We start from the raw sequence: 15,234 nt of genomic DNA, 5'->3' as shown, positions 1-15,234 counted from the left end.
TCATTAACAGGGTTCCTTCACAGGTCCTAAACATGCAAAACCGTTCAATCTTCCATATCCAGATAAGGACCTATTCACTATTCCCCTCAAAACTTTTGGGTGTACTTGTTTTGTTCAAATCCTTGGACCTCATCGCTCCAAGTTTGATCCCAAAGATACTAAGTGTATTTTCCTTGGGTATGCACAAAATCAAAAGGGATATTGTTGTTATTAGCCAGTTTCAGGGAAGTGCTTTGTGTCCATGTATGTCACCTTCTTTGAGGATATACCCTACTATCATAAGGCTTCTCCTCAGGGGGAGAATAGTGAGGAAGGGATTTCAGTTTCAGCCCCAAATGTTCCTTTACCTGTCCTAGTTACTAAGGGGGAGAGTTGTGAAGAAGGTTGTCAAAAATGCAGAGAATTAATAGTGTATCACAGAAAGTGGTGGAGGCAGATTGACTCCCGTACTCAACAGCAATCCAGGCAAGTTCCAACATCTCCTACAGCCCCAGATCCAGACACTACTACTCCCACTGTTGATCCCACTATTACAGATGCTCAGCCTCCACCAACAAATGACCTTGATCTTCCAATTTCTATTCGTAAAGGGAAGCGTTGTTGCACCTCATCCACTACCCATTGCATCTCCAAGTTCCTTTCCTATAATTGTCTCTCAGAATCCTACAGATCATACTTGGCATCTATTTCTATTGTACCTATACCCAGAAAAGTGCAAGAAGCCCTTTTGATACCTGAATGGAATGAAGCAATGCAAGTAGAGATGGATGCTCTTGTCAAGAACAACACATGGAAACTAGTTAACCAACCTGAAGGGAAGAAACCTGTTGGATGCAGATGAGTGTTTACTGTGAAATATAATTCTAATGGTACTATAGAGAGGTATAAAACCAGATTAGTTGCAAAGGGATTCACACAAACTTCTGGCATAGACTATACAGAAAGCTTTGCACCTGTTGCAAAAATGAACACTACCAAAGTTCTTCCATCCATTGCTACATACAGTTAGCTGATCTCTTCACCAAAGTAGTCACAAAATCCAAATTGGAGACAGATTTATGCAAGTTAAGGATCACAAATATCTACTCCCAACTTGAGGGGGAGTGAAGAAATAAGTCAAGAGTGTGGGTCCCATACCCACACTCAAGCTCTAGTGTGTGTGCTTCCATACCCACACCTAGTTCTCCTAATTGTTTTTATTTTTCTTTTATTGGGCCGGCTGGCCTTTTCATGTTTATTTATATTATATTTTTGTCTTACTAGGATTAGGACTTAAGTATTTCTGTCCTATTATTGTGAGGAATTAAAGGTTATAAATAAGAAAGAATTTGGGGCGGCAGATATCAATCACTGAACCCCTTTCTTTTCTCTTCTCTCTTCTCTCTTCTCTCTTCTCTTCTTCTTCTTCTCCTCCTCTACTCTTCTTTTCTCTTCTTCTCTTTTCTGAATTACAGTAGAACAGAAATCTACTTGCTTTATTCAAGTCACCTGTTACCCTCCTATTTTTCCCACTATCTTCTCCATATACCACATTCTTCAAAGCTTGTGGACTTTTAATTTCAGATCAATATGATAAGATATTGACCGAAGAAATATCAGCTCAAAAGTTCAGCCACTCTTTTAAAAGGCATATACTTAAATGCAAGGCTAATTGTGTGGGTTATGCCCCTTGCTTCACCTGGCTTTTTTTTTTGATAAATTCCTTGCTTCACCTGGCTTGTCACTATGTTTTGAGGAAATAACCTTGAATTTGATGTTAGATACAAAATTCATTATTTGTACAATGTATTTATGATGGTAGAGCTCAAACAATTAAGCCTATGCAGGTCTTGAATGTAGAAGGCTATAAACTGTCTTAATAACACAATACTCTAACCAATTAACAAGTTTTTCTTTTTTTTTTTAAATAGTTCGCTTTCTTTTTCAAAATTTAGATTTGCAAATTATTTTGCTTTTCTTTTGTTTTTTATTTCAAAAGGTGACATTTCACTTTGTTTAGGCAGTGTCTCACCTTGCACCTTGCTTCTCAAGTCCTAGGAACTCCTTGTGCTTTAGTTGTGTTTCTCACTTTTAAAACACCTGAGTTTATCTAGATTTTATAATGAAAGGGTGTATAGTGGCAGTTATTAACTACCTAATTTTTGTATTGGAGGACAGCTGCTGTTGCATATTTTTCTGTACATTGACATATGTTCTCTTTCATATACGTCCTTTCCAAATATTAATCCAAGCTATCTTTTTTATCAATAATCATGAATTTTATTAATTAAAGAAAAAGTATATACATGTACAATCACTTATAATCAATCAAAATGAGATAAAACTTCTTATCTCTCCCCTATCTTTTTCTTACAACTGTATCCAAAATAGTTGATCTCTCTCCACACCTTGTTTAGCTAATATTTAAGCCAAATTATTAGCAATCCTTTTTACCTGTTAACACCTCACTTCCATTATCGTTGGTCAACCATCTGAATTTCTTTATCTCATTCCTGTATGTCCACATCTTTGCCTCCTTGCTTTGTAGCCATCCCATCACCAATTTAGAGTCTCCCTCATAGAATAACTTTCTTAGTTATGAAAAAGAAAATAAATGATGGAAAGAAAAATAGTACAGGAACCATTTCTGCTAGAGCTGCTCTAGTCTTGAGCAAGTAAAACTGTACATTGAGAGAGAAAAATGGATGAGGGGAGGTTCAGAGTAGTAGGAAGGTGGAGGTCTGACGTGTCGATCGAAGCCAAGACTTTCAAGTTCGAAGAGGAAAGGATCAAAGGTGAGAATGTTTTGAAAATCAGAGAGAATAACAGGGCGACTGTGTTGGTGTCAAAGGAGGTCTTAGTCTGGTTGAAAGGCTTCATAGATGGGGCTATCAACTCTGGTAAGGTGGTTGGATGGACAAATTCATTGGCTGTACCAGGTGAGAAATTTGTAACAGAATTGAAAAGAAACAGAAAGGGATGGTTTATCTCTGTGGTGGAGTTTTTTGGAACAAGTGGAAAGCAACTACTGTGTGTGCCAGAAGGGAGGCCACGGAAAGGGTGGATGGACTTTGTGAAGGTGCTACAGTCTTTTCTTGTAGCCTTGGAAGTGAAGAGAGCAGAGGGGGTGAAGAGAACTGGTCAAATTTCCAAAGACCAGGGTAAAAAAGCTCAGGAAGGGGCAGTTTCGATTAGTTCCTTTGGGAGCGTAGAAGTGCAAGGCACTCCGACTGAAGTGGTGGTTGCTTGCACTTCTAGTCTTCGAAGATTATTGGTAGGAGCAGGGAAGGATGAGTGGAATAAAAGAAGGGTGTTAGTGGCCGATAGAGGAGTGACAGACTGGAGAAGGGTTCTGTGTACAGTGGCAGGGGAGTTAGGATCTGGGAGTGAAGCTATGTTGTTCATTTTTGCAGAAGACGAAAGTTGTGCTTGATGTAGGCGACCATGAGCTAAGTTTTAAAGCAGTTGTGGTGGATGGAGTTCTGATACAGGTTCAGAACTGGAGTCCATTTTGCAATGAAGTCGAAGTCCAAGATGGTTGTATCTGGCTGAAGCTTGTAGGCCTTCCATTTCACCTCTGGCGGAACTCTGTTCTTGAACACATCGTGCATTGTCTGGGAGGCATCTTGATGAAAGCTGATAAGCGATTTCTGGGTGTCGTGGAGTTACAGGTTGCTGGTGTAAGGCACGAGAACTTGTCGAGGGTCATTGAATTATGCTCGGATGATGCCTGGTACAAGGTGTGGGTGGCCTCTGAAGTTGAATGGTCGTGGTGGGGAGTTGTTCCTAAGGTAGAAGATGATGAGCTGACGGGGTGGTGGACACTGAAGGGATGAGAGATCCATTGTATGGATGCCCAAAGATTGCGGAATAAGGGGGCGAATTTCAAAAAAAAATTCTCTCCCTTCAACTGGGAACCGCATTCCCTATTTAGAAAATCATATTTTCAATGATCATTCTTGAACCACAAACTGAACCAGATCGGAACCAAAAAGAGTAGGAGAGGATTATACCTGATACGGAGAAATAGTATCCCCCAACGAAGGTGTTCATGCCCAAGGAAGGATCCAAAGATTACTCCCACTGAAGATGGCGCAGTGTAGGATGGAGCAGAATCAACAGTGTTCTTCTCCGAGAACTCTGTCCTTCGCAAGAATCAGTAGGATGGCACGTGAACACAGCTTCGTATCAATTCTTTCTGAAAGAACTGATGTCAAGATCGAATCTTGACTTCTCCCACAACTGGAGATTGAACTGGCAAACAGGGGCGGCAAGAACAGGGAGGCGGCAAAAAAGAATTCTACAGGGATGCTTAATTCCTCCTTCTGTGATTTCAGCACTAAAGAGGATCTGAATATCTCTGTCTTCTAAAGGCTACCGCCCCCTTCTTCTTTTGTTAACCTAAAAGATCAGCTCCTAATCCAATTAGGAGATGCTTATCCAAATCAAATTTGGATCAGCCCTCTCTTTAGGTGATAAGGATAAACCCTTATCTTATCTGCAGATTAGATTAGTTTTCTCCTAATCTCATTAGGAGGTTTCTAGATCTGAATGTGATTCAGATCTGGACTCTCTGAGTGAATAGGATCAAGACCCTATCCTATCTGCTAATCTATCTCAGAATTCGCCCCATAATTAACTAATTAAATAGCACAGTTCGAAATGAGCTTTAGGCCCATTAAGCTTATGTGCTCACTTAACCTTCCTAACTGCTGCCCAGTCGGGCTTCCTTGTATGGCGTGGGACCCAAGCATTGATCAACACATCAGTCACATGGGTTCGGCCCAGCCTTTGTCACAAGGCCTGACCGAATACACTGTTATGGACAGTGCACCCCCTAAAACCCATCAAATGGGCTCTATGGGCCCAACATTTACCCTAAGTGGTCCCTAGGCCAAACCACCTTGTAACACCCAGGGACTGTGGGCAGATGCAAGATTGGCCCATCAGGTATTATCCTCAATGGTCTTACACTTAACCTCTCACCCTTAATGATCATACACTACCCAACAAGAGAGGACATCTCCCTCGGCTGCAAGGAACAGTGTTGCACTCTCTACTTATATGGATCTCGGGAATTAAAACCTTCTTGCAAACATTTTAGAAACCATAATATATGTACTTTTATATCTCATATAAAATATATTTTGCAAAACAAATCTCAACGATTGAAATCGGATGCCGGCAGTCTTGGTTTCAATCAGTGAGAGTGCATCCCCGATCATTACCTTTGTCCGACAAAGGGGCTGATCTTGTCACTATGATTACCCATTCAGATGAATTCTCAGACTGTCCCAACATACCCAAGTTTTGACCCCCCGCTAAGGATCTCACTGATTGGTATATCAAAGACAGCCCAATCCGACACCTAGTGCAGTATCATAATCGAGTCTAGGGGTCGGATGTAACTTTCTAGTTTTGCCCATCAATATCCAAGGTCCAGGGCAATACTAGAAATCTGGTCCAGTTCATAGATTCAATTAATCCTACACTGTATGTGCCTAGAGTCTCACCCTGGCGACTGAGACAGGCCACCCCAACCGATTTGGTGGCACCACAGTGTCAGCCTTATCAGGATAGGTCTCCCCAGACCGACCCACTAACTGTGAACATTCTAAACTAACACGAGTCTCATTAAGTGTCCAGTTTAAGGGTATTACACAGAATCATACCAAGGGAACATGAATCAAATATGCACTTTTATTCATTTACAATAAACTCATAAAGTACATCATTCTGATTGAAGCTAAGGGCATACAAAACTATCTAACAGACACATGGAGGGCGTAGGTTAGGAGTCAAAAAGGTGGAGTAGATGAAAGGTTTTTTTGGGGTTACTGAGTCGGCTGGGGAAAACCAAATGACAAGAAATCCCTTTAAGGAAAATTTTTCAAATAGGTTTGAATTAAGCAACTTAATGGCGGGATTCTCTTCCGGAGCTGACGTAGCGAAAGGGCAAGGTGGGTTAGGGAGCTGAATGGGTTGGTCTAAGCCATTGAAGGTGGTGGGTGGGTCGAGCGGAGTGAAGGTTGAGTCGAGACAGTATTCGAAGGGCCCACATGACAACTTAAAAGGTCACGCGGGCGGGCCGGGTGAGCATAACACCAAAAGGGGGATCCATTTGAAGGACCCACGTGATAACTTAAATCTTCACGTGGGTCGGGGCAAAGAGGCTTCTCTTGGGGCGCTGATAGACAGTGCTAATGGTATATCATCATCCCAAGTTGTGAGAAAGGGGGGGTGGCTTGTGCGCAGCGGCGGAAGCTGGAGAAGAAACCGGTGTTGCAGTGGGTTTCCCGGCGATGTTTGGAGGAGCATAGACAACTGCGACACTCTTCAGAAAAGCCAAATCCAAGATTCGCTAGGGAACGAACTAAAGAGAGGGAAGAGAAGGATGAAGGATAGGCGCAATGCAGTGAAGGAGATGAAGAAGCGGAGGACCTTTCTGCTGATGGTACTAGCGTGGGCAGTGTAAACGATGAAGGTAGTTGTGCTGGTGGTGACGAGGATGGGTGGAATATTGCTAGCCTATTTCAGGGTGTAGGTTGCAATCAGGTCAACTCATTTCCAAGATTACAGTGTGCAAGGATTATCAGAAGGGGTAAACTGGGAGAACAGGAAGTTGAGTAGGAACACACCATCTAGGGGTGAATCAAGGGCAAAGGGGAAAGATCACCAGATTGACCAAAGGACAGAAGTACTTCCCAACCAACTAAGGGAGACAAATGTTTACCAACCTCTGGAACATGAGAGGGAGGCCGGGAGAAATCCTTTTCTAGCCTATCCACCAATCCCAAGTAACCCAGTGAATTCGGTTTGTGCTACTAACGTGTCTCCTGTGTCTTTGGTTCCAGATTCCGTTTCTATTCCATGTCTTGTAGCCCATGAATATGCAGTCATGCTAGAAAGCGGGCTCTCCGAGGAGGGGGAGAAGGGGATGAAGGAAAGTGGGAAGGTGAGGGAATGAAGGTTTAGGAGTGAAAAAGTGTGGGAAATCATTGAAAAAGTGTTTAAGAAAATGGAAGGAAATTTGATTTGGAAGAGGGAAGGGGAGGAAGGAAGAGGGGAGGGGCTAGTGGAGAGGAGGGAAAGGTTTGAGGGTAGAGATGGAGGGAAAGGAACAGGGAAGGAGGGAAGTAATTGGAGAGGAAGGTTGGATGGAGAGGAAAGAACAAAGGTGGGACCAGGGGAGAGGAAGAACGGGCAGATGGTTGTGGGCTATGTTTATGGAAGCTTGATTGTCACAATATAATATCATTGGAGCATCAATCTGCACTCCCACTTTTGTCAACAAGTTCTTAAACCACAACAATTCTGAGACTCCATGTGCCATAGTTTTGTACTCTGCCTCTGCACTAGGTCGAGCCACAATTAATTGCTTCTTGCTTCTCCAAGATACAACATTACCACCCAACAAGGTGCAATAGCTAGAAGTAAACCGCCTGTCATCAATAGAACTTGCCCAATCAGCACCAAAATAGGCCTCTACCTTCAGATTCCCATTATTAGAATACAACATCCCCTTTCCTGGACATCCCTTCAAATAAACAAGTATTCTATTCACTGCTTGCATATGAAGGCTTGTTGCGTGTATTGGTTGACCACACTCATAGCATATGATATATCTAGTCTAGTTAGACACAAGTAGAGAAGGCAACCGACATGTCTTTGATACACACCTATGTCAGGAAGGGAATCTCTATCATCAACTCCCAACTTATGATTGGAATCAATTGGAGTTTCATCCGCTTTACAATCCAATTTTCCTACCTCCTGAAGCAAATCAATGACATATTTCCTCTAAGAAATATAAATGCCCCTCTTTGACCTTGCGACCTCAACCCCTAGGAAATACCAGAGATTTCTGAGATCATTAATTTCGAATTCAGTAGCAAGGAAAGACTTCAGTTCAACAATCCCAGAGATATCATCCCTGTGATAACAATATCATCGACAATTACTATAACATATTTATCCTAAAGTGTTTTTAATCAATAAAATTTTTTTGTAGTTATTGATAAAAAAAAAAACAAAAGAGTTTTGATGGTATCAGCATGGGAAACCTAGGGAATTCAGGAGTAGAAGTTACTTTTAGAAATGAAGAGGTTAGAAGTGGATGGACAGAGACCCAAAAGGGAAGAGGAGATTGTTAAGGATTTTGTGGATCACTTTAAGGGCATTTTCTCCAAAACAAAGGTGAGCAGACAAGAACTCCTTGACTTGGAATGGGAAAGGGTGACAGATATCCAATCTAGAGCCTTGAAGAAAAATTTTAGCATTGAGGGAATTAAAGAGAACTTGGTTTTTCCCTGATGCAAATGGTTTTACCATGGCATTTTTTTCAAGAATGTTGAGAAATTTTGAAAAAATATTTAAAATAAGAATTCGATGAGTTCCACCAAAAAGGGGAGGTCTCTCCAAGAACAAATTCTACCTTCATTGCTTTAGTGCCCAAAAAGAAGGAAGCTAAAACCCCAAGCGTAGGCCTATAAGCTTGGTGGGAAGCCTCTACAAGATAATAGCAAAAGTCCTATCAAGTAGATTGAAAAAGGTTTTACCCATAGTTGGCTCATAATTTCAAGGAGCCTTTGTTGCAAGTAGACAAATTGTTGACCAGATATTAGTGGAAAATGAGTGTGTAGTGGAGAAGAGGAAAAGTGGAAGGAAGGGCTTAATTTGTAAATTGGATGTAGAGAAGGGACTATGATTTTGTGGGTTGATCTTTCCTTCTTGAGGTTATAGAGAAGTTTGGGCTTGGGGAAGATGGATGCGGATCAAGGGATGCTTGAGTTAAGTCCAATACTTATATTGATTAATGGGATTGCTAAAGACTTCTTCCCAACTAAGAGAGGTTTGAGATGGGGGGATCCCTTGTCCCCCTTCCTCTACTGGTGAGACCCTCTCCCATCTATTAATCTCCTATTCCTTTGTGCATAGAATCTGGGAGTTTTTTGGTGCTCCTTTTGGTTGTAGGTGGGACCTCAAGATGTGGTGGACATCTTCACTCCTTACTTCTTGAAGCAACCAAAGAAAAGAGGGAGAATACTCTAGAGAGCTACTAAGGCAGTAGTTAGTTGTGTAGTTTGGGAAGAGAGGAATAACAGAATATTTAATGAAAAAAGTAGAACTTCGGAGGAGGTAATGGACAGCATAAAATTAAAGGTAGCACTTTGGGTAAAGACCTTGGATAGCACCCAAATTTTCTCAATCACCGATATCCTAAAGGCCTGGACCAAGGTAGCACAGTCCTTGAGAGAAAAAGAAAAAATGAGAGTGGAGTGGAAACCCTCATCAGGAATAGGAGGGCTAATCAGAAACTGAGAGTAGGATATTGACTTTATTTTCAGGGCCAATTGGCATGGGAAACACCCTAAAGGCTGAATTACTGGCACTACTCCAAGGTCTTTGTTTAGCAAAGCAACTAGGTTATAGACAGGTGGAGGTAGAAGGGGATTCAAAAGTAGTTATTTCATGGACGAACTGAAATAGACATATCCCATGGACTCTCAAATACATTTTAAGGGAAGTAGAAGGAATTATGAAGGGCATAAATGCTGAAGTCAAGTGGGTAAGAAGGAATGCAAATGGGTTAGTTGACTCCCTTGCTATTGAGGCAACAACTGTTTTGGGCTTCCTTGTAACCATGATTATGATTGTTGAGGAATGACTTTCTTGTCATTAAGTTGTACTAGTTTCGTTTATAATCATTTTTATATTTTTTTGCTGATCCAACAAAAGAATAACAAGTCTCATGGTTGGCTTTACACATAACACACTAGTAAGGGGATAAACAAAAGTTAGCTCTTATTTTGAAAGAAGTCACAAATATTAATTTTCTCACAGAAAACTCTCCAACCCTAGAAGGAATAGACTAGAGTTACACCAAACTTCAGTAACAAGAAAAAATCTGTAAAGTAGAAAGAGGAGGCTAAGTTAAATCCTTGAAAGAAATACACACAAAAGAAGGAACCAGAGGTTGAGGGAGTCCAAATCTGCCCATCATGCTTAGAATGTTAAGCTACCATTTTGTTAAGAAAAGGCTCACTTAGAGCTTCTTTTGTCCCTTTTTGGTGTTAACTATGCCCATTCATGCCTAGGTAGACCAATTTGGTATCAGAGCAGGTGCTCCTACATCACTTCATGGCCACAAGATGTTTTGGGACTAATGGGAGCATTTGTGGACTAGGTGCTTTTTGTGATACATCAGGACTCTGGGAAAAAAGGAACAGAAGGATCCTTGATAAAATGATAACAGATATTAATAAAAATAGGAACAAAAGGATGTTTGAGAATAGAAGTTGCTTAATTGTGGATATGTGCTTCATTTTGCACTCCATATACTTTCTAGGTTTCATGATTCGGACTTTATGTCATTTGAGTGGGATCGAGATGAACTAGATGGTTGAAGAACTCCCATGTACAGCATCCATTTCTGCATACAGGACTAAATGACCATTGCAAAATGCATGCCCATCAATATAGTAGCAAAAATAATATTAAACAAGAACAGAGGCATTTAGTCATGAAGAGAAATACTAAAAAAGATAAGAAAGGTTGGCAGGGTACTGTAGGCAAATCTCCTTATGAAGCTGCAAGACTGATAATTACAACAATAAAGCTTAAGAAACTATCAAGTATGAAAGGCAGAGTATTGATGGCTAAAGATTAATAAAGCATAACAACTACAGGTGTTGCAGAAGAATTTAATTGGGAAAAACCTGTGGATCTGTGACATTATGATAGAAGGGAGATGCTGTATGGAATACACCTTCACACCCTTCAACTACAGAATCAAAAGATCCTTCCTCCATTAAATTTGCTTCGAGTAGGTGAAGCCTTTCCTTTGCACCATCAAGAGCACGTAAATGTTCAGTCTTCTTTGGATCATCTATAAGAAGAATAAAACAATGAGAAAAGTAGGAAGAAAAACCTTGAACATGACTTGTTCAAAAATAACTTTCCATCAATCACCAAGAAGAGAACAATAATGTACCAACATGGATAGGTAAATGATGAATATGGTCATACATGACAGAAATTGACATAAATAGACCAAAGTTTCTCTTTTTTATTGATAACTATGACTTTTACCAATTAAGTAAAAAGAATGCTTTACAAAAATTGCAATCATCATCATCACCATCTAAGCCTTGTCCCAATTATATGGGGTTGGTTACATGAATCCTATTCTGCAATTTCATTCTCTTCAGTGCCATACTCATTTTTAAATTATGGGCCCTTAAATAATACCTCACCACTTCAATCTATGTCCTTTTTGAAGGGATGATAGATCAATCATATGGATGGATGAACCATACAGGTAGGTTGGGCGAAATTTCAAAATTTTCTCTCTCTCCCATGTGGGAATCACATTCCCTATTTTAGAAAACTGCATTTTCAAGAATCAATCTTGAACCTTAAACCAGACCAGATCTGAAACCAAAAGGTAGAAGAATGATATACCTGACACAAGGTAGTAGTAACTCCCAATGAATGTGTTCACGCCCAAGGAGATCACCAAAGACTTCTCCCACTGAAGATGACACAGCGTAGGGTGGAGCAGAATCAGTAGGGTGGTTCTTCAGCAAGAACCTAATTCTTCACCAAGAATCCGATGGAGGGCGAGTGAGCACGACTTCATATAAGTTTTTCTCCAAAAACTGATATCAAAAACCTTTCTTGATCGCTCCTACAAGTGGAGATTGAATTGGCAATGGCGGTAGCAACAAGAGAAGGCAAGAGCAGAAAATGGCGTCAGTTCAACTGCAGTTGTCTTCTCTCTCATATCAGTAATCTGATTGGGGGTGAATTGGGGTTCGCCCTCCTCCTCTATTTATAGCCTTAAAGAGAGGTTCTCCTAATCCCATTAGAAGTTTCCTAATCCAAATCTTGTATTTGGATCTGGACTCTCTTTAAGAGATAAGAATAACCCCTTATCTTATCTGCAAATAAAGATCAACCCTCCTAATCTAATTAGGAGTTTCCTAATCCAAATCATTATTTGGATCTGGACTCTCTGAGTGGATAGAGACAATCCCTTATCCTATCTGTTGATCTAAATCCCAGAATTGCTCCTCTTTAATTAATCATATTAAACTACTTTGAATTAGGTTTTAGGCCCATTAAGTCCATGTGCTCACTTATCCTCAAAACTGTTGCCCAATTGGATATCCGTGTATGGCGTGAAACCCAAACATTGATCTACACATCAGTCACATGGGTTCAGCCCAACCTCTGTTACAAGGCCTAGCCGAATTCACTATAGGAGACAGTGAACCCCTAAGTCCATCACCATGGGCTCTTAATGGACCCAACATTTACACTAAATGGTCCCTTGGTCAAGCCACCTTATAAAAACCCAAGGACTGTGGACAAATGCAAAATTAGCCCATCAGATATTACCCTTAATGGTCTTACACTTAACCTCTCAGTCCATAATGATCAAACACTACTCGACAAGAGAGGACCTCTCCCTCGGTTGCAAGGAACAATGATGCACTCTCTACTCACATGGATCTCGAGAATTAAAACATTTTTGCAAATATTTTGAAACCATAACATATATATGTATATCTTTATATAAATATATTTTGCAAAAACAAATTTCAACGGTTGAAATCAGTTACCAGCAGCTTTGGTTTCCATCAGAGAGAGTGCATCCCTGATCATTACCTTTGTCCGACAAAGGAACTGATCATGTCACTATGATCACCCACTCAGATGAATTCTCAAACTGTCCCAACATACCCAGGTTTTGACCCCCTCTAAGGATCTCACTGATTGGCATATCAAAGACAGTCCAATCCAACACCTAGTGTAGTATCATAGTCGAGTCTAGGGGTCAGGTGTAACATTCCTGTTTTTTCCATCTATCTCCATGGTCCAGGGCAATACTGGAATTCTGGTCCGGTTCAAGTTTCAAGAAAACACACATTGCATGTACCACAGGTCTCACCCTGACATCTGAAACAAGCTATCCCAACCAACTTGGTGATACATCAATGTCAGCCTTGGTAGGATAAATCTCCCAAGATCTATCCAATGGCTGTGAAAATTCTAAACTAACACGAGTATCATATGTGTCCAGTTTAAGGGTATTATACAGAAACACACCATAATAACATGAATCAAATATGTACTTTATTCATTTACATTAAATTTCATAAGGTACATCATTCTGATTGGAGCTAAGAGCATATACTGTCTAACACTTTTTGGTCTGGCCCTAGCTCTTCTAGACCCTTCAACTTGTAACAGATTGCAATTACAGTAAATTAAACTATAAATTAAAGAGTTTTGTAAAAGGTATTAATCAAAAAATAGAACTCTGAAAGACATCAAGAATGTAAAGAGAAAAGATAAGCACCTCATTGAAGTTTCTTAATTTACTATTATTTTTCAACAACATAACATTTCATTAGAAATGAAAGTTGAAAGGAAATGCAGGTGCACCCAAAAGCAAGGGAAGCTAAAAAAAGAACATCACAAAAGTGATCCCAAATATAGCCCTCAAAAGAGAATGTTGAGAGGGCAAGAACAACTAGCGATGGGGGTCCAGGCCTCATTGAAAATCATCCTTGCTATCCTCTCTCTTTGCATGACCATCAACCACCAATTGGAAGCAATGGGGGTTCACTCTGGATGATATGGGTTTCCCTCTAAGATATGATGATCCTCAGACCTACCATTAAATGAAGTTGAAATCTATTAGTATATCAGTAAGAGGCCCTAACGTAATGCCAAAGTCTCAACTCTGAGAAAGCCAATCAAACCATAAACACCCCAAGTCAATTTAATGAACGGAATGCAAAAATCATTGTAAATTATCTGTATCATTATTGTAACAATATCCTTTTGAGATCGAAAAATAGTGTCAGATTCTAGGAAGATTTATTTCATGGGTGCTTTAAGATGACATTTAACTGAAGATGTCCATCATTAATATATAACGAGATCTTGAGCTAGGTATCCCTTCTTTGAAATTCGGGTTCAAATGAACTGGATGACCGTATCAATATGGTCATTAAACTTCACCTTGGACTGCATTTGTTTCCATGTAAAAGGGCTAGAAAACATAGCTTTCCACCCTTTGGCAGGGAAATAAGCATAACTGAAAGAATACTGGTTGAAAAATTTTCTGCCGCATCTAAGGTAAAGCAAATGGGTATGCTCTAATTTAAGTTAGACTCCGCTTACTCACCCAAGGAACTGATAAAGAAGAAATCTGAGCTTATATGACTAGTTCTACAAATGGGTATGCTCTTCTTCCATGCTAGAAGCATGATCTTAACATATTATGAATAGCTATGGTGACTCACTTGGGTCGCGAACAGAAGCTTTGACAGTGTATCCTCGCTGAAGCAAGAGCTTCACCAACCATGAAGCTACGTAGCCAGAAGCGCCGGTGACGCAGACGACCTTGCCAACACCGCTCATCGTCTCTGATGCTTGGTTCCTGATTCCTCTGCGTTTTCTTATGGCGTTAGTAAAATGATGATTATGACACGACAGAGACCAAATCGGGAAGTTTGGTAGGTGGGCGACTCGTGACACCCTGCACGCCCTACACCTTTCAGTAGTGGGGTAGAGATGACAATCTGGTGATCCTTCAACACTTTTGGATTAGAATCTAAGTACGACGTTTCAATCTCAGTTTCCTACCTAATAATAGTACAATTTGTGAGTCAGCCGTATGACGTGGAAATTGGGAATAGTGTTGGAACTGATTCCATATCCGACGGTTAGAACTAAAGTAGTGAAATGTCTGCAGATTCCATGGCTGTAAGTGTATTAATTGATGTGTGATATTTTGATCGAAGTACTCAAGAAAAAGGGTCAGGGGATTCGGGGTGATTGGCTGTAGTTCTAGATTTGAACCAGAAACCGGCTTGGCATCATTTCTAGATTGCATACGTTAGGGAAAAGGAGAAGAAGAAAACATGAATTTAGTCAATTTACGTAGAGGAATGAAATTTGGGGGAGATATTTACGGCCTCCATTGCCATTGGCGATTTGTACTTATCAACTCTGGTATGATGGTTGCTGATGGAGGGGGATTTGGCTTGACCCCTTCGTCGTGCGACACGTGGGAGCAACCGGGTATAACCTGGAAGGAGCGTCAGCTAGGCACAACGACATAACCGTGTCCCAAGAAGAAGGCCCAAGCTCACCGAAGAGAGGCCCCAAGCTCCCCAAAAGGAACTCACACTTCCCAGGAGGTAGAGCCCGAGCTCTCCTCAAACCCCAATGGCGTCA

At 40.7% G+C, this 15,234-nt stretch overlaps 1 protein-coding gene across 1 annotated transcript in view; it reads right to left on the bottom strand.

Annotated features, from left to right (window-relative positions):
- The window catches only part of LOC148872387 (phenylacetaldehyde reductase-like), a 105,716-nt gene extending 90,936 nt beyond the window's left edge, over window positions 1–14,780 (bottom strand). The window contains exons 1-2 of the mRNA XM_088969224.1: window positions 14,298–14,780; window positions 10,698–10,867 (exon numbers count right to left, since the gene is read on the bottom strand). Of these exons, the coding sequence (XP_088825350.1) occupies window positions 10,698–10,867; window positions 14,298–14,415 (288 nt within the window). The 5' untranslated portion in view covers window positions 14,416–14,780. The remainder of the gene's footprint in view (window positions 1–10,697; window positions 10,868–14,297) is intronic.
- Between the last annotated feature and the right edge of the window lie 454 nt (window positions 14,781–15,234).

The sequence above is a fragment of the Nelumbo lutea genome, chromosome 2 (assembly GCF_056320005.1).
Source record: "Nelumbo lutea isolate HS-2025 chromosome 2, American lotus-T2T, whole genome shotgun sequence".
Taxonomy (NCBI): Eukaryota; Viridiplantae; Streptophyta; class Magnoliopsida; order Proteales; family Nelumbonaceae; genus Nelumbo; species Nelumbo lutea.
The sequence above is the reverse complement of the archived record's forward strand: the minus strand, read 5'-3'. Positions and strand labels throughout refer to the sequence as shown.